This window comes from Athene cunicularia, assembly GCF_003259725.1.
Source record: "Athene cunicularia isolate RWA chromosome 4 unlocalized genomic scaffold, athCun1 chr4_part2, whole genome shotgun sequence".
NCBI classification, from domain to species: Eukaryota; Metazoa; Chordata; class Aves; order Strigiformes; family Strigidae; genus Athene; species Athene cunicularia.
In genome coordinates this window covers 33,172,005-33,196,294 of record NW_020799099.1, presented here as the reverse complement: position 1 = coordinate 33,196,294, position 24,290 = coordinate 33,172,005, and the positions used below count along the sequence as shown (strand labels likewise).

The 24,290-nt window shown below is 42.2% G+C and overlaps 1 protein-coding gene across 1 annotated transcript; it reads right to left on the bottom strand.

The window, feature by feature from the left end:
- Positions 1-228: 228 nt before the first annotated feature.
- On the bottom strand, positions 229-17,593 carry LOC113479808 (glycerol-3-phosphate acyltransferase 3-like). Its single transcript, XM_026848119.1, has 12 exons — positions 17,297-17,593; positions 10,217-10,289; positions 8,420-8,690; positions 7,190-7,264; positions 6,399-6,488; positions 5,423-5,516; positions 5,021-5,136; positions 3,618-3,673; positions 3,180-3,265; positions 2,289-2,417; positions 943-1,022; positions 229-505 (listed from the first exon to the last, which is right to left on the bottom strand). Exons 1-12 carry the CDS (start codon positions 17,450-17,452, stop codon positions 391-393), a joined length of 1,341 nt encoding a protein of 446 aa, XP_026703920.1. The 5' UTR covers positions 17,453-17,593; the 3' UTR covers positions 229-390.
- Positions 17,594-24,290: the final 6,697 nt, after the last annotated feature.

Genomic DNA, 24,290 nt, shown 5'->3' with positions numbered 1-24,290 from the left:
CTGCGGCTCACAGGAAAACTAGTTCAAGTCATTGATAGAGGCAGGGAGTACAGAGGTGATTTATTCCGAGTTAAGAAGTTGCCCTTTAAGTCTTCAGGGTAACTCAAAGATTTGAAGAAAAAACCACAGTGTTTCAATGAGCCTAAGTAACTTGACTGCAAATTCTTCTCACTCAACACTGGACAGAATTTTACTAGTCCATTGTAAATTTTCTTATTTATAAAATGATATCCTTATGTAATACAAAATACTATCTCTTTGTGGTCTCCCTGCTGTGTCATATGCAAAATACCTTACAGGGACAGAAGGGAAATAGGTCAGTTTTCATATAATAAATAGCCCATTTTCTGGTGGTGAAGTCACAGAGAAATGAGATAAAATAAATACCATTTAATAAACATTTCCATTGCCCACAGATCTGTTTTCTATTACTATCTGGCAATATTTTTTCTGTTGCTCTTCCCTGAAAGACTCTTTGACCTTCTTCCTTTTCAGTCCCCCATCCCTGAAAGATACAGAAAAGAAACAGCCTCGATTCATGCTCAAAGCAGAAAAATGTTACAACATTTAGACTCTGTAGTCAAAACAGTGTTCACTCTAAATGCTGGCTTTTGCAGTACAATGCTAAATTATTTGTGCTGCCAAGACTTCCACACAACAGAAACAATGCCCTTCCTTTAATCCAGTATTTAACAGGCAAAGAATTTATTTTCACCAGATCCACCCATCAGCTACGTTTCTCTGGTTTTACACTGTATTTATTCTAGTGGAACTGTTCAAAGGATAAAGTAGTATTTTCCGACTCAGAGTCAGTAAGGGTGATGGACTACAGCGCAAGCAAAGCAAATCTGGAAGAACTTTTAAAAGATTCCAGGCTAACGTTTCAGAAGACAGAACACCTAAATATGCTTTAAACCCAACTTCAGAGGTGTTGCTTCTTACCAAGGAAGCACAGACATTCCTCCCCGAGCAGCAATGACAGCCTTGACTCTGTTGGCAAAGTGAACAGCATCTTCTTCTTCCTGAGATTAAAATAAGAAAATAATTATTTGCTTTGCAGCTTACATGTTTTCTCCATGCCTCACTTAAAGAGATCCTTTTTGTCAGAGAGCAGGCACCTGGGGATGAGTCTCTTGAGCCAAGGAGCCAGCGCCAGGCCCCGAGGGAATGGCCTCAAGCTGCGTCAGGGCAGGGTCAGGCTGGCTCTGAGGAAGGATTTCTTTGCAGAAGGGGCTGTTGGGCGTTGGAATGGGCTGCCCAGGGCAGGGGGGGAGTCCCCATCCCTGGAGGGGTTGAAGAGTTGGGGTGACCCAGCGCTGAGGGACCTGGGGGAGTTGAGGATGGTCAGGGTGAGGTTCATGGTTGGGCTGGAGGAGCTTCCAGGGCTGACCCAGCACTGAGGGATCTGGGGGAGTTGGGAATGGTCAGGGTGAGGTTCATGGTTGGGCTGGAGGAGCTGCAAGGGCTTTCCCAACCCAGATGGTTCTGTTCTATGATTTAGTGATTCACAGGAGCCTGTTTGTATGAACTGCCAGGGACTGAAGGTACAGCAGCTTCCCTGCCAAGACTGGGGCTGAGCAGAGACCAGGGTGGGCAGTACCAAACGGGGCAGTGCTGCAGCCAAGGCCTTGACCGCTCCCGCAGCCTCAGGTTGGTACCTAGGGGCTGTGGGCTGAGAGGCCACACCAAGTCATGGGGTAATGCTGCTGGGCAAAGGGTTAGCTGGATACTCTCCAAAAGGATTAGCTGGATATTATTCTGTAGAAGGATTAGGTGGATATTATTCTGCAGGGCTGAGAAAAGGAGGCGGGAAGAAGCTATGCAGGTGGAGGTAGACGGGGGACACAAAAGGCAAAAGCACCCCAGTATGGAGTGAAGGTCTCAATCTATAGATCACTCCCAGAGTAATAAAAGGGAGGTCTGTGCCAGGCTGAGAGGCAGGACACCTGCAGCATAAAAGCACATTTTAACACCTCTTCTAGTCTCTGGGGGCAGAGGAAAGCAAGGCAGCTGCACATAAGTAAAGAAGCTGTTGAGGAGCAATAGGGAGCATGGAGCAGAAACGTCTGACTCTCTGCAGGAATAGTTTTACTGGAAGATAACTAACTAACCCAAATAAATTCATGCCCACTCAATTTTAAGACTACAGTGTTGTGTTCTGGCTTTTGTCCATCTAGTTTTCACCAAAGATGCACAAATATAATGCCAACATACCATGCAGAGCAGTGCAGGCTTCCTCCCAGACAACGTTTTATGAGCATTTTCAAAACACATGAAAGCTTAAGTACCTCTTTGACCATTGGTGGCAGGTACCACACGTTACAGACAATAGCCCAGCTGGTCATCAAATTAAAAATGTAGGTCATCATAGAATGTTTTGTGCTGTTCCAGAACGCATCTGCAAAGCGGGGATCATACTGGAAGAGGAATAAGCAAAATGGTGTGTGTGACCTTCTACCTTACTTTAAAGCACATAAGCTGCTCTTTCTTGGCCACAAATTCACAGTTCTTAAGTCAGCGGCAAATCTAATCACACCTCCTAAAAGCAGCAGAATGTTCAGAGTAAAGCTCCACATTACAACGTTTGTTACAAGTTTATAACAGTTAACTTTTACAGACAACCCCAGACTGTGACAGAGACATTGAAACGCGTCTCGACTCTAACCAGATAGATCTGCTCAAACTGTAAAGATCCATCACCTACAGATATGCTGACTACAGTGGTTTCCTTGAAAACGCTCACACCAGATTTAACTATTTCTGTAAGATCAGGCAACATTATAGTTCCAGAAAAAGGAACTAACATATCTAGAGCCAGGGTGACTTGGGTAAAGCTCCTCAGAAAGCCCTGGAAGCACCAAGAAGAGTGCCTTTATCCCCAGAGCACGCAAGAGCCAGGAGCCCTAGGGCAGAAAGAGTGGGCAGAATTGAACATGCAGCACAGCACCTGCCAACTGTGCTTTTCAGGTGGCCCCTAATCAGCTGTAAAGACAATCAGTGAAAGATTTCCCATACTGCACTGAACTGCAAGACACGGCACACCATGAAAATTTCCGTTTTCCCAGGGCTTGTTTGCACAGAACAAGCCCCTTTTTAGTGTTTACACATGAACAGCTTCTCTAGCACGAGAAGCTTCTGCAAATAATCCTTCCCCATTTGGAAAACTACAGATACGTTACCTTGATTGCTACCGGGTGGATGGTCCCTCCTACCTCAAAGCTTCCCTTCTTAAACATCATTACTGATGTGTTGTTTATGCAGGTACCTGGCCGGAATTAAAACAGATGAAGAATTTAATCCACTCTCAGAAAAGTATCAGCAAATGAATCCTAAACCATCTTAAGGAGACTTAAGTTGTTAAAGGAGAAAGTAATCTTTAGTTCTGAAAGTTAATTCCCGAGCCTGTTTGCTCCTCTGTTAATGCTATACACTTAAGCAAACAGACTGTCATAAAACTGTTATACAATATTAGAATCTGACTTTTAATATCTCACCAGAACTAATTAATTCTACAGGTCTAAAACCAAACACCTCACTTGTAAAGACTGGGTCTAATAAACCGCCCTCGGTGGCAAGAAGAAAATAAGAGCAGTAAAATCAATACGGTGGTTTCCTACCTTCCGGGAAAATTAAAATGGGTAATTTGGCCTTATCTGCAATATGTTCTCTAATTCTGTGGAGAGAAAATAACATTTCAGTGTATGCTTCATTCTCATAGAAGACTCATATTTGTATTTGGCCAAGAATCTAAACATCTATTACCTCTTACACAGGACAAGAAAAGCCCTTTGCGAGAGAGTAGCCTCAGCTGGGATGTACGCTAGTTTCAGGCCTTTATCATGTAGATTATGTCTTGCTCCTTGCAAAAGTAGGTTTTCTACAAAACTGTATACAATTTCACCATTTTAACCCAATTAACACAAAGCCAGAGAATGGTGGTACTTGAAGCATTTAAAATTGCTTCCCATTTATCTTCAACAGGTTCCAGCTATGAACACAGTCAGACTTCTCTTCTGACCCAAGTATATTCCATATTTCAAATTTTCATGCCTTCTAGGTTCATAACATCAGTTTTATATGTATCTAATGTTTCTCCATCTCTTAAGAGACAGGCCACTATTTTTAAGTGATGCAGCAAATGTAGTAAAACAAATGTATTTACCACTAAGCAGATTACTGACACAAAATCTGTTTTCCGAGACACCTGCCTTTTCCTATGACTCAAGAGCATGCAGTTCCTCTCCAGTCTGCATTAAAGAAAACCAAACCATCAGATATAAAAAAAAAAAAAAAAAATGCAGCATGGGGGGACCTTCTCCATTTTTCTAGTGACAAACATCTAGACACAGCTTAATTTAGCTGCGTTGCACACTATTTCATGAAGGCTTAGGTTGACTCAGAACAGTCTCTGTGAGCACCTGAGAATATCAGCACTTCAGTGCAACATGCTGTCTCTGCCAGGAATCAATATTGCAGGCCTGGGGAGCAATATTTCATTAAGCAAACATATTATGACACTTCTTCAGGATGCTCTTCCAGCAGCTAGGTGGTACCTTGGTAATTATTAACTTTTAAAAAATTATTTGCTAGGATCAGCCTCCCTTTATCCTGTACTCAGAGCAGATAGAACCAGCTCTGATGCTCGGAGCTGATGAAAGACATACCAGGGCAAGGCACGACCTGGGGAGTACCTGTGCTGACAGAACTCCGATTTCTGCCCTGACAGCCCCAGTCATCAGCCTGGAAACTGAATGAACAGGCTCTTCCTTGCTTGTGGCAGGTGGGACAGCTGGGGCAATGTGGGAATGTCCAGGGGTTCCAGGGCGTTATCAAAGGCTTGGGTAGAGGATTGCTACACCCTGCGCCTTCCCCGAGACAGAGCCGTTCCAGGCCTCGCGCTGGTGACAACCTACAGCTGCCCACCAGAGAGAGATGCGGGCTGAGAACAGCCTCAGCTCACACTTGGGCCTCACAGTTACTAGACTGATGGGACAATTAAGCAAACACCTCACTACCTTACTTTTTCCTCACCAGATGACGGTCTTTCATTTCTGAGCGATCAAACAAAACATGCCGAGAGGTTTGCATGCAAGATTTTTGAATAAGCCCCAGAAACCCTCCGTGTGCCTGGCCAACCTGCAAGCCCAAAAGAAATTGGTTATTATGCAAACACACACAGACTTAAGTGATACAATTCTGAACACAGATGCATGTTTCTAAGCTTGGTGACAAATGATAACCAATCCTTTTGGTCAAGAGTGCGCACACATCTGCCTGCGTGTCTCATTATTCTGCAGTCCTGAACGCCAGTTTGAATGCTATCAGATCCCACGCTTTCTACCAGTAGGTTTATCCTCTTACCCAATGCTACATCTACAGGCATTTCAACATTACCCATATTTACCAACTCTCTTTTTCATACCAGGGAATAGCATCCGTCGGTGGCCAGGATTAGAACGTCTAGCGGAGACGTGTGGTTGGCTACACAGATGCCTCCTTCCTGGGGTCTGTTTTCCCTGCAGTGACAACCACAGAATTACTTAAAGTTGATTCTCTGAAGCATAGGCCTCATCAGGTGACCCACCCAGTGAGCACACATCCACAGCTGAGACTATCAGTGATAAAAGCATTTAAGGCACACGGCTCAGCAACAGATCAACAGAAAATCAAACACAAAATGTTTAAAAATACTGATGTTACCATCATATACATTAAGACTTCTGGCAGTGCATTACAGAAGACAATTCATCTTTCCTCATACTTTCAAGAGTCCCTTCACATTCCAGTAGTTTTGGCATTTCACCAAACCCAGTTTCCTTTCAGCTGAGGATACAAGACTTCAGCTGCATACATTACCAGAGGTACACACCAAAGGCTACTCAGACACTAAAACTCTAAAAGCAAAGAAACTAGAGCATGATTTTGCTTGTTTCCTAAAGCACAAACAAAAAGATACCTCAGAAGCCTCCATCATGTATATCTCCACCACTAAGCAAGCACGATATGACAAAAAAATTACCGAGATACCATCCATAACTTACTTTAGGAGAGGTAGTGAAGAATTAGTTACCAAACTGGCTAACAGAACAGTCACATGTTTTATGGCAAGTGATTAAAACGTGTTTACCACAAACATGGAGAAAAATATCTGAGTGCACGTTTAATCAAGAGCACAGCACTACTCCACCTTCACATACCCTGCCGACACCCAAGAGACAACGCAGCAGGGCACGCAAACATCCTGACAGGGTCTGGATGATCCAAGCTGCTCTTGGATCAAACTGCACCATCACAGTATCTGTGCAGCCACGAAGTAAGAACCCTGCTCTGAAACTTGAGACCTTGAGCCCCGCAAGAAACGAATAGCAAAGCGACGGGAGCAGGGCGGCACCGCTCACCTGTTGTGGAAACGGATGAGACTGCTCACGCATCGGACGCCCAACCTGGCACATATCATCTGGACCTGGTTGCTCAGCCAGCATTTCACCCTAAAAGAAATGAAGCCATACATGCATTGCCAGTTATAGGTAATCACTCATAGAACAATGTAATATAAACGCTCCAAATTATTCCCCATAGCTGTTATTACAGAGATCAAATTAAGAAGTTTCAGTTGCACTAACAGTACTATACAGGAGGAGTTAACTGGGTATCAAAGGTATTCTCAGGGCATTCTTCTACGCTAATCTATTCTAAACCCACCAGATTCAAAGCAGAGAGATAACAATCAGGGTTTTTCTTCATAGATTTTTCTCTGGAAGCAACTGCTATTGACTTATTAACATTAATGAAATATAAAAATATTTAGCTGGTGAATCACGTTTGAGGTCTGCTGCCTTTTTTTTTTTAACTGACAGGACATAACTATCTCACAGTATTAATATGGAATTGCTCAGGACAGATTATTTACTTGCCCTGTTCGGACTCAAGCAGAGCATACTCTTTATTCCCCACTTTAAGACATGCTTCCATCAGTATCTATCTGGCTTACACTGGATGTCCACTTCCAGATGCCATTGCCTCACTCTCTCTCATACTGCTCTGAGTTTACACTAGAGAAAAAAAAAAATCCCTCCATGATAGTTCACATTAATCCTCCAGACCCAAGCAGATTTATACTCCACCACACTAATTCAAATCCTTAAAGAAATAAAAAAGAAATTTTAAAAAGCCCTCAGCAAACACCCACCTGCCATTTGGAAACTGTCCTACTACTGTAGTGGCCAAGACCAGCAAGAGGATGCTGAAAACAGCCAAGCAGATACTACAAAGTAAAATAATCTTAATTAAATGCTAAAACTCAAAACTGGAAGAGCAAACAAGAAAAATCTTTTATTTAACACTTTGATTGGTTTCACAACGCTTCCCTCCACCATTAATAGTGTCTAACAAGCAATACAAACCAGTTAAGGCCAACAGGATAAAACGAGAATGTTTTCACTCCATTTTTTCACTGCCCGGAGTACAAAACCTTGTGCTGCCCGGAGCCTATCCTCCAAAAAGCACCATGCCTCAAAATGAAGCTATCACATGGTAAAGAAGCCCTTGTGTTCAAAGAGGATGGCGAGTAGTGGCTAGTGTTCTCTAATGCAGGTGAGATTTCTCAGTGCCAGAAAGGACCCATTATGTCATTTTTACATATTGAAATCTTGGGATAGGTTTTTAGTTCCAACCCAAGCAGTAAGATACTATATAATAATGAAAATTAAATGTCATTGGTGACCAAGGGCTGAGCAAAACCAATACGGAAACCATTTCTACATAAATGTTGTCTTTTTAAGCTGCATATCTAAGGTCACAAACAGACATACATGCTCTGCTATACGACTGACTGGTCCAAAATCCCTCCACACACTGCAGCTATGTTTTGGATGTACTTTGGATCAGAGGAATAAGAAGTGTTAAAAGCTCCTGCTCTTTACAAGAGGTGAGTATTTGTAACTCTTTGGTCAACATAATAAAAGGCTGGTTTTGCTTAAAAGAGAAGCTAAAAAATCTCAAAATTAAATACCTCCCAAGTGGATGTCTCTCTTTTTGCATCCACAACACCAGGTCTGCTCCAAAGCCCAAGTGTTCAGCACACAGTCTCCCTGTCTCTTAGACAGGTAAAGCCTCATCCTTTCAGTTGAAAGAGTTGTTACTTTATATATCAAAAAGATCTCCAGATCGTTTTTATCAAGTTTTGCTGAATTTTCAAAACAAATTAATTACTAATAAAACATATGGAATATGAGAAATGTACATCTTTGGCATCTTTTTTTTTTTTTTCTGTCAGGGATATCTGAGTTTCAATGGTATCTTGGAAAACAAAGTCACAGCAGGTTCTCCTTTCTGCAGTAGTCAATAGCAGATTTATTTCACATCTTTTTCTCAAAAGATATATGGAAAACCCAATCCCAGCAAATTACATCTGGCTCACCGAAAAGGCATCAGGAGACAGTATCGAATCAGGATCCCAGTGACCCACACAAGGCTCATCTGCCAGCTGACGTGGTGCAAGCTGGCGTTAGTTCTGCTGAGGAGATTCCAGGACACCAGCTCCTCAGAGGAGAACCGCCGGGTGACTTCGTCTTCTGCAACAGCCTCACACCCCTTTTTGGAGAAGTACATAACATCAGCAAGGTTGAAGCATCCTTGGCGCCAGCCAGAAATCTCCTCTTCCATGGAGGTTTCCTCTCTCTGGATGATCCCTGCATGAAGAAATGAGTCTTCCTTCCACAGAGTGGAATGGACAACATGGATTCCAAGGAAAGAGTAAAATACATGTACTTTGTAGAAATAGCTGTCCTCCTACTCATTTAAGTACTGGCATTTAGTTCCATAAGTTACTTCTCGAATCCTAGATTGTTGAACTAAATTGTTGAAGAAAGGAAAAAAGTATTCAGAGCAAATAAAACCTTGAGCGCAACACCTCCTTCAATGTCATTTACCAAACAACATATGTACACATGCCTAGAAGTGTCAACAGCCAAGACTGCAAACCCCTCCTGGTGCCTTGATTCAAATTCAGGCATCATTTGTACAGTTGGTGTTCCTGGTGCTGTTGATTAGTTTTACTTTTTTTCCAGCTGTAACAAACACCCTCCTCTGGTATTTTTTTTTTTCAGAGTCTTCTCTCTTCCCTGATCCCTTCCCCTTTAAGTCATTTCACCACCAAGAAACTTCAAAGTGTCTAGAATTTTCCCTCAAGATATAGAGTGCAACACAGAAGCACTTTGCAAGAAGAATGACAACACATTCACACTCAATTTCTATAAAATCACACCTCATAGGATGGCACCTCAGCAAGTTACTGAGGTCACTCTTAGACCAGATTCTTATCTGGCTGATGACAGTGACTAAAATTGTATTGATTCCTAAATGCCAGCTAACACTTGACTCTGTCTGCCTTTTTTGGGGTGGTGTGGGGAGGGGGGCTATTGGATGATATTAAATATGCAATATTCAAAATACATATAATTTGTCTTAATCAACATACTACCCCCCAATAAGAATAACAAAACTTTCCTCCAGCTGCACTTCAGCCAAATCATCAACATTCAGGCCTGAAATTAATCAGCTGACAAACCAGTCTACCTGACTAATGACTAAAAATAGCACTACAAATAAAAGGATTATTGTGAGAACTTAACTCAGTCCCCTTCAGTCAAAAAAGAAAGTAAAAAACAGTTGGGAAGAGGAAAAAAACCAACAAACGCTCTCTCACATTTTATTCCCATGCCTAGAGAAGGATGCAAATTCTAACTGTGATCCGTGGGATGGTATAGCTCCTCCGTTGAGAAATCTTGGCTTTTTGCATGTGAGGAGCTATAAGAAGTGAGAGAGAATCCACACAGAGCAATGTCAAGGGCAAAGACTACTCATTCCTCCTAATCTTGTAAAGAGAGCTGATGGAGTTGGAAATACTCATGAAAACAGGGACAGCTTCCCAAATGCATCAGCAATGTCTTTCTTTACTCACGCTAGGTCTCACAGCTTTTTTTCAGAAGGCTCAGTCATTCACAGGTTATCCTGCTTACAACCTACTTAAGGTCTCTTTTGTGGGTTTGTAACTTCAGCAGGTATTTGCCCATCAAACTCCATTTCAGCCATTACACTTTTCTTACTTATCAGATGTAATTTATGTTTCTGTTCACTCTTTTCTAGATCAGATGTTAAAAGAGTTGCCGTTTTACAAGAGGGATAGTGCTGTGTCCCCTTCATTCAGAAATCTTACCAGTGGAGATTAAATTTTCAAGTGCCAGCGCCTTCTGCTTTTTTACTCCCTCCTCAGTCTGCAGGGTGGCCCACTGTTCCCAAAACAAGAAAAGCAGATGTTGATGGTTTTCATTTCATCATTTCCAGGCATTCTGTAACCACCTTAGGTGAACTGTCTGAGCCTCTTTCCTTGAAGCCAGGTCTTAGATTTCCATTTTTCAAATTCATCCTGAAGGCTGTCCTGCATGCCTCCTGTCTCCTTTGTTACATAGATCACCTTTCAACGTTGTCATGAAAAATAGTTTGGATTAAACTTCTTTTCAGAACACAGAAAGTTGCTTTGTTTTCGTTTGGGTTTTTAAAAACAAAGAAACAAGCCCCCAAACCCCCACTGAGCTATCTAAGAGACTCCATGATGTCCATAGGTCCAAAAACTGTCTTCCCCAGTGAGCTTCAGGCGACAGAATTATACCAAATACTATGATTGACATTAGAGATATAATGGAAAAGAGATCTAAAATGGATTTTAAAGAACAAAAGATATTACATCATCTTTAGGGCATTCATGCAGTTTCTGTTAAAAGATGACAGGGGAGGGACTATTTCATATACACAGTATTTTGGAAGTTGCAGTTTTGGTAATGAGCTTTCACCCTTCCCTGTCTTTACCTTTTTGAGCTGAACCAAGTTTATGTTGCTCTGCATAGGGAGGAGAAAACTCCTCCATTAGCAAAAGCAAATATACCAACACACCTAATTTCTGAAGTTTTCATGGTTTGGAATGTTTTCATCACACACATATATTGACATATAAATAGTTCTCACAAGGACTAGATCTTCCCATGTTTACATCAAGATATCTGCCCTAACAAAGGACACACGATGCTTGTGTGTAGGCTCTGCTCATTATTAAGGAATCAATGACTCACACAACTTATGTCCTCACCTGCTATTAAGGCTTCCTACATAAAACAGATAAGCGTACATCCTTCTGCTTCAGGATAAGCTCTTGCAGAACAGTTTATTTCCCTTGTACTGACACGCACAGCCATGTAAGTCACCACAAAGCTTGATCTCAAATAGTCTTCACCACATTTACAACGTGGTGCATGTGCCCACAATGGCAACTAATTCTCTACCTGCTGCATGTTCTCTACCAGCTCCCCTTGTAGCTATGGAAGTTTAAGTCAATAACAAAAAAGGGACACTTCACCACAGCATAATTAGGATATTTTAGTTACCTTTAGTTGACATTTTTGAGAAGAAGGGGAAAGAGAGACAGAGAAGAAGGGGAAAGAGAGACAGAGAAGAAGGGGAAAGAGAGACAGAGAAGAAGGGGAAAGAGAGACAGAGAAGAAGGGGAAAGAGAGACAGAGAAGAAGGGGAAAGAGAGACAGAGGAAGCAGAATGGGTAATGATGTGATATTTTAAACTCCATGAAAACCATCTGTTATAACACCATGAAAAAAAAAATACAGATCTTTGTCTAGTCTGTACTTTCCAGCTATTCCCTAAGAAAGGTAAACTGGTACATCATCTGTCTCAATCTTTTGCAATACATGGAGAATCATTCAGAAGCGGGGAGCCAGGAGGTGTCATGAAAATGGCAGCCCACACAGAAATGAAAGAACAGATGACACTGGAACAAGAATGTTGCAAAAGAGAGTAAAGGCAGACATGTTGCAAACTCAACCTCTTTATACTGTATTGCTGGTCTTCACCCCTTCCCCAGTATCCTTTACGATAGTTGTATGGCATAAGGGAAGAAAAAAATAAGAGTCACCTAGCTCGGCACATAAAGGGTTTTCCCTTGCTTGCTGCTTTAATATCTACCATGCTTATCTTGCCCATCACAGTCCTCCTACATGAACAGGCACCTGCAAGTTGGCAAGCACTGCCAGAAATGAGCTTGCTCATACTGTCTTAAAGGATTAAATCATCCTCCTCAAGGAGGCTGGCTTGTCAATCCCAGGTAGAAAAAGGGCGATCATCACAAGCTGACTCACAAAAATACGTTAACTCGTTAAATGAGCAAGACAATTCAAAACCAAAGAAAAACTTGTAAAGTTGACTAGTGAAGTATAAAGTCCTGCCAGGCTGTTGCCTCTTGCCTCATGGCACCGTGGGACAAAAGTGGCAGCCTGTAATTAAATAGTCAGCCAGGGCTACAAAGGCAGAAGACAAGGCAGGAAGAGCTTTCAATCAGTGGATGGTTACACAGAGCTTTTCAGCTTGGAAAGGAGCTGGCTGGGACAGCACGTGACAGGGGTCTACAGAGTCTGGGCTGGCACAGAGCAGGTGCGTAACGGTTACCCATTTTCCCTTCTAATACAAGAAACAGGGAGCATAATATGCCAATATTGGGCAGAGCGTACAAGCAAGGGAAAGATAACGTATTTCCACAAAACCCAGTTCAGTTGTGGAGTTTATTGTCCCTGACATATTGCCAGAGACCAACTGAAATGGCAGCAGTTACATGAAAACATGGATGAAAATCATCATGGGACACAAACCACTCCTAACCCTTGAATCAGCATGGGAGGCTGAAGCAACAAGCAGCTGGGAAGGTATTCCTGGCAAAAAGTTCTCAGGCTTTTCATCAAGCAGTTGAGTTGACGCCTGTCAAACCCTAGGCTGGCTGGCTGGGTCAAACTCTGGACTGACCCAGCACAGCAGTTCCCATGTTGTTCTGCATTCTGTGGCATCTCTATGTTCAATTTGTTTTTAAAATATGAAATAAGGCTTTGTGATTGCCTTTGTTTTGCACAGTATTGAGACAGAGCTGTCATGCTGGTCTTTGTTGCAAAACAGTAATGAAAGGATGTTTTAAATACCTTACAAAAACACAGATGTTGCAACTAACACAGAATTTAAGTGTTAAATGAAGCAACTTCATTCCTAAACCTGCTGACCGAATGAGAACTTGGGCGCTGTGCTTTCCTCCCTCCCACTACTGACATGAGGAGGACACAAGGAGTCCAAACCTCCAGTGGGTGATCCCATCTGAAATACTGAAGACTCGAGAGCTTAACTTCAACAGCTTCCTATAGTCACATTCTGAGCAAAATAAGGGTGCCTGATACTTTGTTATATTAACTACTTTCTTCGCAGTGCATGATATGAAAAGCTATACTATATGGAATGTTGATTTTTTAAAAAAAAATCTCACTTCTTTTGTTTTTTCCTCTCTTTTTCCTTTTAAATACAGCTTGGTGTGTTGTTTGGTACTACATTTTTCTGTACTGTGTAATAATTTGGGTTTGCCTCTCCATCTACGCTCTCCTATTTTACTACCTCTTCTCCCACGTTCTCGCAAAAGCTTTTTCTAATCACTTATTACACTGTTTTTTTCAGTCCTCCTCTTGGCTTTGTTCTCACGCATGACAAAGGCCTTGGAGCAATTACTCCATTTAAAGTCTTCTGAAATAAAGAGAAGACGGCCAGAAGGTTTTTAGTACAAGCTAAAACCACCGTCTAAGATCAAGCACTTATTACCTTTTCATCCAACAGTCCTTTCCAACCTCATTTCCCCTTTCATGTCCCAGAGAACGGCCCAGAACAAATGATGATCTACATAGCATATTGCATCTCTGAGAGGATGTGCAAGCAGTGACTGTCCACAATCAGACAGCGAAAAGCACTCGCAAACCTCCTGACTGCTCTAGTGAGGGCAAATGAAATAGGTCAAGAAGGGCCCCAAACACCTGTTTGGGATAAAAGCACAAGCATCATTGCTTTGGTTTCTGATGCAGCAGCTAGCTCGGGATATCCATGCATCCAAAGGCACAGCAGTGAGCTTCTTCCGCTACCTCACGTGTCTGCAACACCTGCCCACGCTCCAGTGGGAGCTTGCAGCCTATTAGCTACCTCAGCAAACAACTGAGCTGTCAATTCAAAGAATATACACAATTGTTAGCTGGCTGGGGTCTTTCTTACACCTATTTCTCAAGAAACAATACTCTAATTCCATGCAAGAAGCTCAGATCTCATAAAATTCCAGAAGATTCTTGGCAGAGAGCTACAGCTGTTTAACATGTTTATTTGACTCTCCACAGGACTGTGAGAGCATGGAGCAGATTTTATTCTATCAAATGCATTTTCTTCTGCAGCTGCAACACTAAAGGGCTGGAATAATGTCCCTAGCACAGCTTTGCTAGTATCATCATTTCCTCAAAATTCTGTTACAGACAAGCAAACATAAAGCTTAGAGAAAAAGATATTATGTCACAAATAAAAGCTTACAAGCCTATATGAAATTATAACCCTGTAGCAAAATTCATCTTTATAATTTCCAGAAATATTTTAAGGATAAATTAATGATAATAATAGCAATTATGGGCTAACAGTTACACAATTGAGAAATTACTGTCCTGGAGATCTTTTAATTTTATATTACCCATATATCCTCAAAAAGAATAAACAAACCACAAGAAAACCCCCACAAAACCAAAAAACCCACAAGAAAACCCAGTCACTCCCCAAATTTTCAAACCTTCAATCTTGCTTTTGTAAAAAGGTTTGTTTTGTTTCTAAAACTCGAGTATCTGCTGGAGAAGCAGCAAAAGGTAGAAATTCTTTCCATACATAATTATGTCTTGCCCCTTTGTTATGCTTTGCTCACATTGCTAAAACACTTCAGTGAAGTCAGGAAATCAAAGCGACTTATCTCATCGCACCGCCCCATTACTCACTGTTTAGTAACAGATCTGCAAGCTTGGGCTTTATCGTAAAACACTAGAGCCCCCAGAAAATTCAGTAAGGGCTATAAACACGGTTTCTTTTAACACACAACTTCAAAAAGAGTATCTTTTGTCTTTAAAGTCTTTTGATTTCAGTCCCTACTCTTATTTTTCTTAAATTGACAAAACATGGAGGAAACCAAACCACGTTTTCCCTCTGCCTCCCAATCTGCAGTTTCATTTAAAGCTGTAAGAAGTGTTTTCAGGTGAGAAGTTTCCTATCAGTTTTGCCAGCCTACATAACAGACTAAATCAAATGCATCAGTCATTTTGAGAATCCAGTCAATAGTGCTCAAGGTTGGGTTTTTGGTGAAACATCGAAGAGGTGTTTAGTACTTCCACGAGCAGCTGCAATACAGTCAAGCAGTGTGCTAATACATGACTAAGCATCTGCTCTTCACATTTTCAGCGTAGCTACCCAGTAAGGCATCCCATTTCAACAGTCGGGCCAGCAACAGGAGCCAAGAATGGTCTTTGTGCATAACCCCATTAGCAAGACCTCAGGTAGGCAACATCACAGCTAGAAACACATTGACACTTCACTTCCAAACAGCTAAATGGGCTACAGCACAAACAAAGGGAATCTAACATTCCCTCCATCCTATCCCCCTCCTATTTCAGGTCAAGTAAGTAGTTACACTTTTGGGAGGATGAGAAGCATTTGAACAATACTTCAAAGAAAACAGCAGAAACCAATCATGAGAGGAAAACATAGGAAAGCCCTTTTTTGCTCACAAGACAGTTAAGGAGCAACTTTCAAGTAAATAACAAAACAAGCCAGCCTGAACTCCAGTACCTGGAGCTGTGCTCTTCCTATTATTAGCTGCTGTGGCAGTGGGAACTAGACATACTCTACCTGATCGCATAAAACCAAGTAATTTTTCCTTGATAAATTAATCCTCCACATTGTGAACACAGAATTATCATGCTCATAACCTGTTATGAAAACTGTGGAAAGAAAAACATTTAACATGCTTTCCCAGAAAGAAGCACCTTCTTATATTAAGCACCCACTGAGTGGTTCAAGCGTCCTTCAAAGCTGGGAAATGCACAGGGGAAGAAGCAACAGAAATTATTTTAATGTCTGCCAACTGCAGCAGCAAAGCTGCCTGCAAGCCTCCTCAGGTTTCTGTTTGATATGAGAGCACCTGATGACATCAGTTCCACATACAAGTGCCACGAGCCTCTTACTCAGGGCACCAGTAAGAATTTAATTAGCATACCACTGGCTGATTAAAAAAAAACAAAACAAAACAACCACATATAAAAGCCAACATTACACATAGCCACTGCAGGCAATCATTTCCCGTGGACATCAGTACATGAAAACACAAGCAACCCCTACAGTTTGCAGTCATGCCCACTATGCTATATTATGTTCATACAGCTGAAGACAATCCCTGCCCAAGAACTCTTAATCAGAACTAAAATAAAAAATAATAAAGAAAAGGGAGAATTGCAAGACAGAACTGACAAGGTAAGGTGGTCATGATATTAACTGCATCACATTGTTACAGGCATGTTCTACTGCACAAACAGGTGGCTCTAACAGCTTAATAACAATAATAGTAATAGGTTTTCTGCCACAAGAAGTATACTAATGAAAAGCAAGTTCATGCCAGAAAGACAAAGTTAATCTACAGGAAAACAGAAATGCTTCGCTGTTCAATATGATGGATTTACAGCACCTGCTCTTGGCCACTGATGGATATGATAAGTCAGACTTGAAAAATTAAATGAAATTCTGGTTTATTAAAAGCCCCAGAAAAACTTTTACTGACATCATCAGAATTAAGATCTTAACCATGACCTGTTCATCTCTATAAAAATTACAGTTTGAGAAGGTCGAATGGATTCCTCAGGTACAGCAAAACTTGTGACTGCTGGGTCACCCAGGTTTGTAAGTGGGAGCAGCAAAGACACAGTCAGTACTCTTCACTAGGACAACACTCATTAAAATAACCCAAATAAAACCACTGAAACTTATGTACATCTAAAATACACATTCCTGTTACTTGCAAACTCCCATAAACTAACTCATCTTTTTATTCATATTTGTCTTGTCACAAGTATAGCATGAAGTATTCTAACCACCTGGAACTAGAAACAATGTAACATGGAATCTCTACCTAAACCCAAGAAAACCTCAAACTTGCACCAGATTATAACCCAGCACATAGCTAAACATCATTAAAGATACCATTCAAAAAAACCACCACGTAAATTCACAACACACCCAAGTTAATGGAATTCTTCCTGCTGACTTTTATGGCATCTTTATCAAATGGACACATTTTTATTTTTTTATTAAACATGTCCTGTAGCAAACACATACCTTTTAAACCCACTTCTCAACTTACCTCTAATATTTTTATTAGAATTTTCACATAGAAGTGAGAAATCCCCAGTGACACTCTAAACACTGAAGGCAACAAAATTAACACCACAAACAAAATCAAGCCAATAAACAAAATCTTGCCCTCTGTAAGGCCATAGCCTTCTTTGCTTTCTTCCATGCTTGCTCCTTCAAAACGCCAACTTGCTGCCTTTCTGAGAATATATTCTCATCTGTAGTGGAGAATCCAGCAAGCTTCAAGAGACAGAGGCAAATAAAAATTACACATTCTAAGAGCCAAAGCTATCTCTAGGAGAAGGCTGCTGCCCTCTGAAGCCTGACACCACAGCTGTTCTCAATGATAATGTATTTTTCTACCCCTTGTCCCGCCCTAACTCCACCCACTTTCTTTTAATTGATAAGCATTTACTCACCAGATATAATACAGGGGAGAAGAAAGAAAAACCATGATGTTGTATGTTAGGTAATATGATACTGCCAATAAGGAAACTTGTCAGAGTGTCAATTAGTTTTCACAAAGCATCTTACCACTAGATTACAATACAGAACCAAGTAGGTGTGGTTTTCAGACTGTCCAAAGCCTTCTAAAACTGATTAAACACACATGAAGCACTTCTCCAACTGACATTTTCTCAAATTAATGATTTGCTTGGTCAGGCTTTCTGCTTCAGGCTGAAATGAGAGCTTCTTTCGGTATTTGACCAAAGGAACCAAACTGAAGCTTGAGGTGCGAGTCAGGCTACTTTATAGTAATGCCTGTGAAATGGAGATACAAACTTCAGCAGGCAGGAATCAACAACACAATAAAACCTGCTCCCTCCACTGCTCTACAAGAAATGAACCAAACTGTAGTACAGGGTTACAAAATGCACAGTGGTTATGTAATAAGTCACCTACCTTTGCATCTATTCAGCAGGCTTCTCCTTTTCTCCTATCAAATGTCAATAATTTAATTCACCATTTTTTAGGAAAGACCCAGTTCAGCCCCTTGCACAGACCCCCCCTCCTGCCTTTTTTTATGCATCTCTAGAACCTAAGAGGAACCTGCTAGCTCCTCATTTATCACAAAATAAACCTTGGTGGAATAAGCATTTAGGGCATAACTTCCAAGATAGTGATGTGGTGGTCCACAAAAGACCTTTCCTTTGCACATGCTTACATTGGCATGTTTGTCTAAAGCTGGGGCTGTGCTTTCAAAACACCCTCACTCCCCCAACCGTTGTTTGGTTTGTGTTGTGCAGCAGCCCCAGTACAGGCAAACTGGATTCCTTAGAAGTGAAAGCAGACCCAAAGATCCGCTGTAGAAAGTGCACCCAGTCCTCCCCTATCAGTAAGAGAAGCCCAGATACCAGGGCAGGCTGCAGCACCACCAAGCCGTCTCATTTATAGCAGGCACCCAGGCACTAACAGGCAGGCCCCGGACCTCTTACAAGCCTAAGTGATGCCATAACACGCTTCTTGTGCCATATAATGAGTCAAGTAGCTTTTGTATCTTCAGATTTGCTGCTGAATGCCATCCCTCAGATCTCTGTAACTGTACTGCATCTTCTTCGGCAATCTAACTTTTCTTCTGTATCGTCCTTTTATTGTTTACCTGCTTTACCTTTGCTTCCCTTGCTGGCCTCTCTCTGAGCCTTCTGTCTTCTACAAAACCTCGCTGGTTTGGGTTTTAATTATTCCTGCCCTCCCACTGGCCTTTCAATAGCAACCTCAAGCCCCTCTCTGCCTCTCTCACTACTCTCCTGCTGCCAGGCTCACCATCACCCGCCTCACCACAAGGCTCTAGTTCTAGGCTTCTCCAAGAGCAACGTTTCACTGTTGGTAAAACAGCTTTGCTCGCCAGTTTCTATTTAGCTACCACTCCTTAGGTTCTCCCTTCTGGGCCCCTGTGGAGCAGTGTGCCCTGCTAGAAGCCGCTCCCTAGGACGGCACAGAGCGGAGAGCTGGGCGATCCGCTGGCACGACACAGCACCTCTCCGAACAGCCACCTTCGGCCTTGGCACAGGGGATGGGTATGCCTGTCGTCTGGGTGCTCAAAACTTTGTGGGCGGGAGGGTGGAGGTAGTTTCTGGGACCTGATCTGAAGCAGGAAAGATGGGCCAAATGGAGTATTGATAGCACACCGGGAAGTAGCAGAGAGGGGTGGCGACTCTCTTGATGGGGCTCACAAAAGAGGGATCAGTTCTTAAAAGGAGAGAGTTCCCCACCCTGGGGGGAGGAAGAAGCAGCTTCCTCTCCTGAAAGAGGAAGAATTGTTTCCCACCCTGTGAGAACTTACCGTTTGTGCTGCCTGCGTAACCCTTACAAAGTCATATTCCCCACCACACCAGCAGCACAGACAGACACTGGGATTCTTCCCTGCCACCGTCTAAAAAAAAACAGAGCACAAGTGAACCCCTCTCTCGTCAGGATGGAACTGTAGCCCTTGGTCACCTATAATTTCCTCTGGAAAACCACTCAGCATGAGTTTTTCTGGGGGCTGCTGAGACAGCTGTCAGAGGCATATCCCCCCAAAAAGTAGAACAGGTTTGGAGGGGGAACAAATAAAACAGAGAGGCTTTGGCAGACAATTGCTTTTCACCCAACACGTCCCATCTGCCACATAGCAAAGGACAATTACTACACCCATTCCCCTCAGTCTGCTCCTGGACACGCAGCACTGCAACAACCCACTGTGGTGAAAGCATCACCCTGGATCCAGGGGCTAGCCTGGGGGCCCAGCCCCTCTCAGGAACGTGACAGGGGAGGCTGCAGGGGTGGCACTCCCACATACAGTGAAAGAAGACAAGAGTTGCCAGTAGCCTCTCTACTGAGGTGCACAAACTATCTAGCCCACCTTTGGGCTAGAAGATCTATAAGGTCCATATGGCCAGGCCTCTTCTTACCTTTATTCTTTGCTTTATCCACTTTGCACCTCCTGAAATCATGCGAAACATTTCAGTGTTCTGACTGCTCTATTGCAAACCTTTAGTGTCACATGGTTGGAAGGTTAAAAAAAACCCCACCAAAACAAACACCAAAACCAGCCAAGTCGGGAATAGACACCAAAATCAAGCAGAGCCTCTATGTCTACCTATTAACAGTATGGAATACAAGTTTTAATGTAATGGAAAATGGCCCCAAAAAGCACTAAAGAATGAGCTTGAGAACTGGAATTGCTCCAACCACAACCAAGGAGTTAAGTCTTCATTAGTTTTCTGCCAAAAGCAGCTGGCAAAGATTCTCAAGCACCTTTCTGCTCTTGGGATCATGAGCATGGAAACAACTGAGACAAAACAGTGCTCAAAATAGGTTTACTTCTCAACTCTACAATAACCCCGAGTGCTTTGGAAGTAAATCTGTACTTCAATGGTATCTCTGCACTGTAGGAAGGGGTGCACTTACTAGTCATGTGAAGAAGAAAGGAAATTCTTCATTTCTCCAGGTAACTCATAACGCAGCTTCCTATTTTCCAGTCAGAAAGTTGGGCATAACTTACTACACCCCCATCACAACCATTGATTTTTTTTCTTATTATTTCAAAAGAACCATGAAATGTACGTGTTTGGCAAATGCCAGTATGAATAGCCATGCATCCAGCAGCATGAGCTGAATAAATACAGTTTGTGATGGGGCTACACAAAATTCCTCAGCACAGTAATTTCTTAAGAATTAGCTCTACCATCCACTGACTCAGCAGAGCTTCTGCACATGATTCCTCTGCCCTTCTCGTGTTTATCCCTCTTGCCAACAGCCAGCCTGCTGCAATCACGTCTACTTTGGAGCTGGAAGAGATACTTTATTCAGAAGTGTGAAGGTATTGCAAATAATTCAAATAAACGTGCAGTAACAGAATGTAGTTCCGCTCATTTGCAAGGTCCAGTAAATCACAGTTGATTAATTTAGCTATAAATTAAGAGAATTACAAGCACTTCTTTATGGTGAAATGCCCTATATGCCAGGAAAAGACACAGTACACGACGTGCAAACTCTGTTCATTTGAAAGACTGAAATCCAACTTAGTAGATGGATCCGGGGGATGGGGGAGGAACTGTAGAACAAAGCTCTCTTTAATATAAACAAATCTCAAGCTGACACCTGCAAGCATAAGAAAATCACTTGAAAGAACAAAAATATTCCTGTCTCCCAGGGAAATGAGAAAGAGACAGAGCGGGTGTCAGCTGCCTACTCTTGGCTCTCAATCCTTGAGATCCTTCTGCTAATTTCTTATTATGAGACAACGTTTTGCAACTGTCTGAGGGAACTGGAATTACAACCCATTTATTTTTTCACTGCAAAGAGAAGCAAACACAGCACTGACCTCTGCCTATCTGTAGCATCTTACATGGGAGGGTGAAATCAGGTATAAAGAGCTTTTTCCCACACAGGAGTAGCTATAAAGTCATCTTTCAAGCCAGGAACAGATAAAAACTGCCATAGGACATGACCACTTTCAAAGAGTGCCACTAGGGTTTTGCCTTCCCTCTGATACTACCTGATACCTCTGATACCTACTGTGGACATGGATACAGATTTTAAGGAATACTGGAGGAACTTTATTTCAATGTAAATACGCCAGAACTAATCATTCTCCTTCTAAATCTTGCCAACAAGTTTTAGGGGAAAATAAATCACAATGAAAAGGTTAATTTTATATGCAACCTAAAAATGTATGTGTGTGGACTAGAAAGAACACTCAGCGTGGCCTCTAAAGAGAAGGAATCACAGATTAGCTCTGGGAACTGTTCTTTCAAGCAGGACTGACCAGAGCATTCTGCACGCCAATAATTCTGATGTGTGCACTCATGCAGGAAAACTACTAAGAATACCTCTTTTTCAATTAAACTTTTACCAGCTGTAACAACAACAACAACAAAAAAAAAAAAAAAAAGGCCCTTTTGGTTTTTCCTTTTATCTTCTCAATGTTTCAACCTCTCATTCAGCAAACTCACCCGACTGCTACTCAAGGGTGAAATAATCTCTGGTAGTTTTGTTTCAGTTTTCATCAAGTCTGAGGTTCATGCTCAACTTGTGAAAAATCCTCCAAAAGGCCAGAATAACCTTACAGATCACCTATTGCATGGTAAGCGACATCAGGTGAAATATTTATTGATGGAAACCACACTGTCTTCACACACTAAAGTGCAAATATCCGCTCCTCTGTGTTCGTACCCTTACTGATCCATGTCTGCTGCATTTTGGGTCTGCACAGGCCCCACCTACACCCCTAAACTGACCTGCATTTGTGTCTGACTGCAGTAAGGTTGTGCTATTTATGCTTTATCTTTGGCCATCAACAGCTGAATTATGAAAACATGGAAGAAGCATGTTTAACTATTGTATCACTCATTAGGATGACTGTAACACATTTAGCTCTGACCAGACAAGCATTATTGTTTCCACACAAGATAAGTGCAACAATTACAGAACCTTATTGATCATATCCTGCTTGCATTTTTGTATCACAAAAGTGGGAAGTCCATGACATGTTCTGTCTGTATTTGTTTGCCCCAGCAAGGTACAGGTACCTACTGGATGTACAGGCATTACATGGCTCTCAACACGTGTCTCATAGATTGCCAATGCCAATCTTGTCTACGGCTTGCCTGTCATCAATGCTGAACGCAACAGCATCAACTGTCAATGCCCAACATTTATTGCACTGATTCAACGCATAATATTTTCTCACAGCTCTGGTTTAGGAGTGACTGCAATCACAGCACATGGTGCTCTGGGGCAATTTCTGAAAGGTGGCAGCATTTGTGTCCGCTTTCACCATTTTCTCCTCAAATGGTGAGCTATGGAGGCTGGTCAGACCCATCTGTTCTTGCTGCCTCCACTGTGACAACATGGTCCATAATGGAGTCATTTGTTGCAATGCATCACTTCAATTGTGTTGTACTTACTATCCATTTAATAACACAGGCCTGTATTGCAAGAAATGCACACCAGCTCTTTCCCATTAAGCTCATCAATCATTCTGTGTCATCTGACAACTCATTACTCCCTTATTCAGAGATCTAGATAACTTATGAGTGTGTTGAGAAACAAAAGATGGTCCCTCTCTCCACTGCAATAACAGGTAATAATCACAACAATTTCCCTCTTCTAAATACTGGCACCATTCACGCAGATCTTAAATAATACTGAAGGAATTTTATTTCAATGTAAATATGGCAGAACTAGCCATTCTCCTTCTAAATCCTGCCAACAAGTTTTAGGGGAAAATAAACCGCACTCAAAAGGTTAATTTTATATGCAAAATACACATGTGAGATCCCCCAAATCGTGGCAAACCTCGTGAAAGACCACAGCATCATACATCCTATTTCAAAAGTCAGGAAATGAATGTCTAAGGCTCAGAATATGCTCACCTATGGTCCTGGCGAGGGATGAAATCAAATACTGGCTGTCCTGAAACGAAGAGGAAAAACTCCTGCGGCCTTTAGACCAGATCTCTGATCACATTTCAAAGAATGCTGTAACTCTTAATTCTCCCTGACTGGATTTTTTTCCTAGAGTTTTCTTCTGGGTTACACGGTCAGGAGCACCTGCCAGAACATGAAAAAACACGTTACTACAAATATTAAAAAGTAGTGAAATGTGACTATTGAAAAAAGACAAAACATCCATTCTGAAACCTCAGTCTATATCTTAGGAAGAAGCGGTACAATTTACTGCTGTCGGATTGTTGTTTAGCATTACCACTTTACGACTTCCTCATCAGGATTCATTGATTCTCCCCACGATCCCAAACAGCACAGGGCACCTCCAGCCACACTCCCAGCAGCATGCCCTGTTTCAAAAGGGACATAATTTCGTCTATTTCCATATTGCAGGCTGGCAGGACACAGCCCTCCCACCGGGGAGCCAGGCACCCAGCCCACACCACCCGCACCCCAGCGGGGTGATGCGGGACAGGCAGCTCGGCTTTACTCTCGGTACAGATCAGCGAGGCCCTTCCGTAGGTGCAGATCCTGGCTGCTTGGCCTGGAGCTGGTGGGCAGGCGGCCGGTGGG

Coding starts and splice junctions, on each gene's coding strand:
- LOC113479808 (XM_026848119.1), bottom strand. CDS start 17,452: ATGGAAGAAAGCAAAGAAGGCTATGGCCTTACAGAGGGCAAGATTTTG. Junction 6,489..7,189: donor GGACAGTTTCCAAATGGCAG/GTGGGTGTTTGC, acceptor CATTTCTTTTAG/GGTGAAATGCTGGCTGAGCA. Junction 1,023..2,288: donor TGCCACCAATGGTCAAAGAG/GTACTTAAGCTT, acceptor TTTTAATCTCAG/GAAGAAGAAGATGCTGTTCA.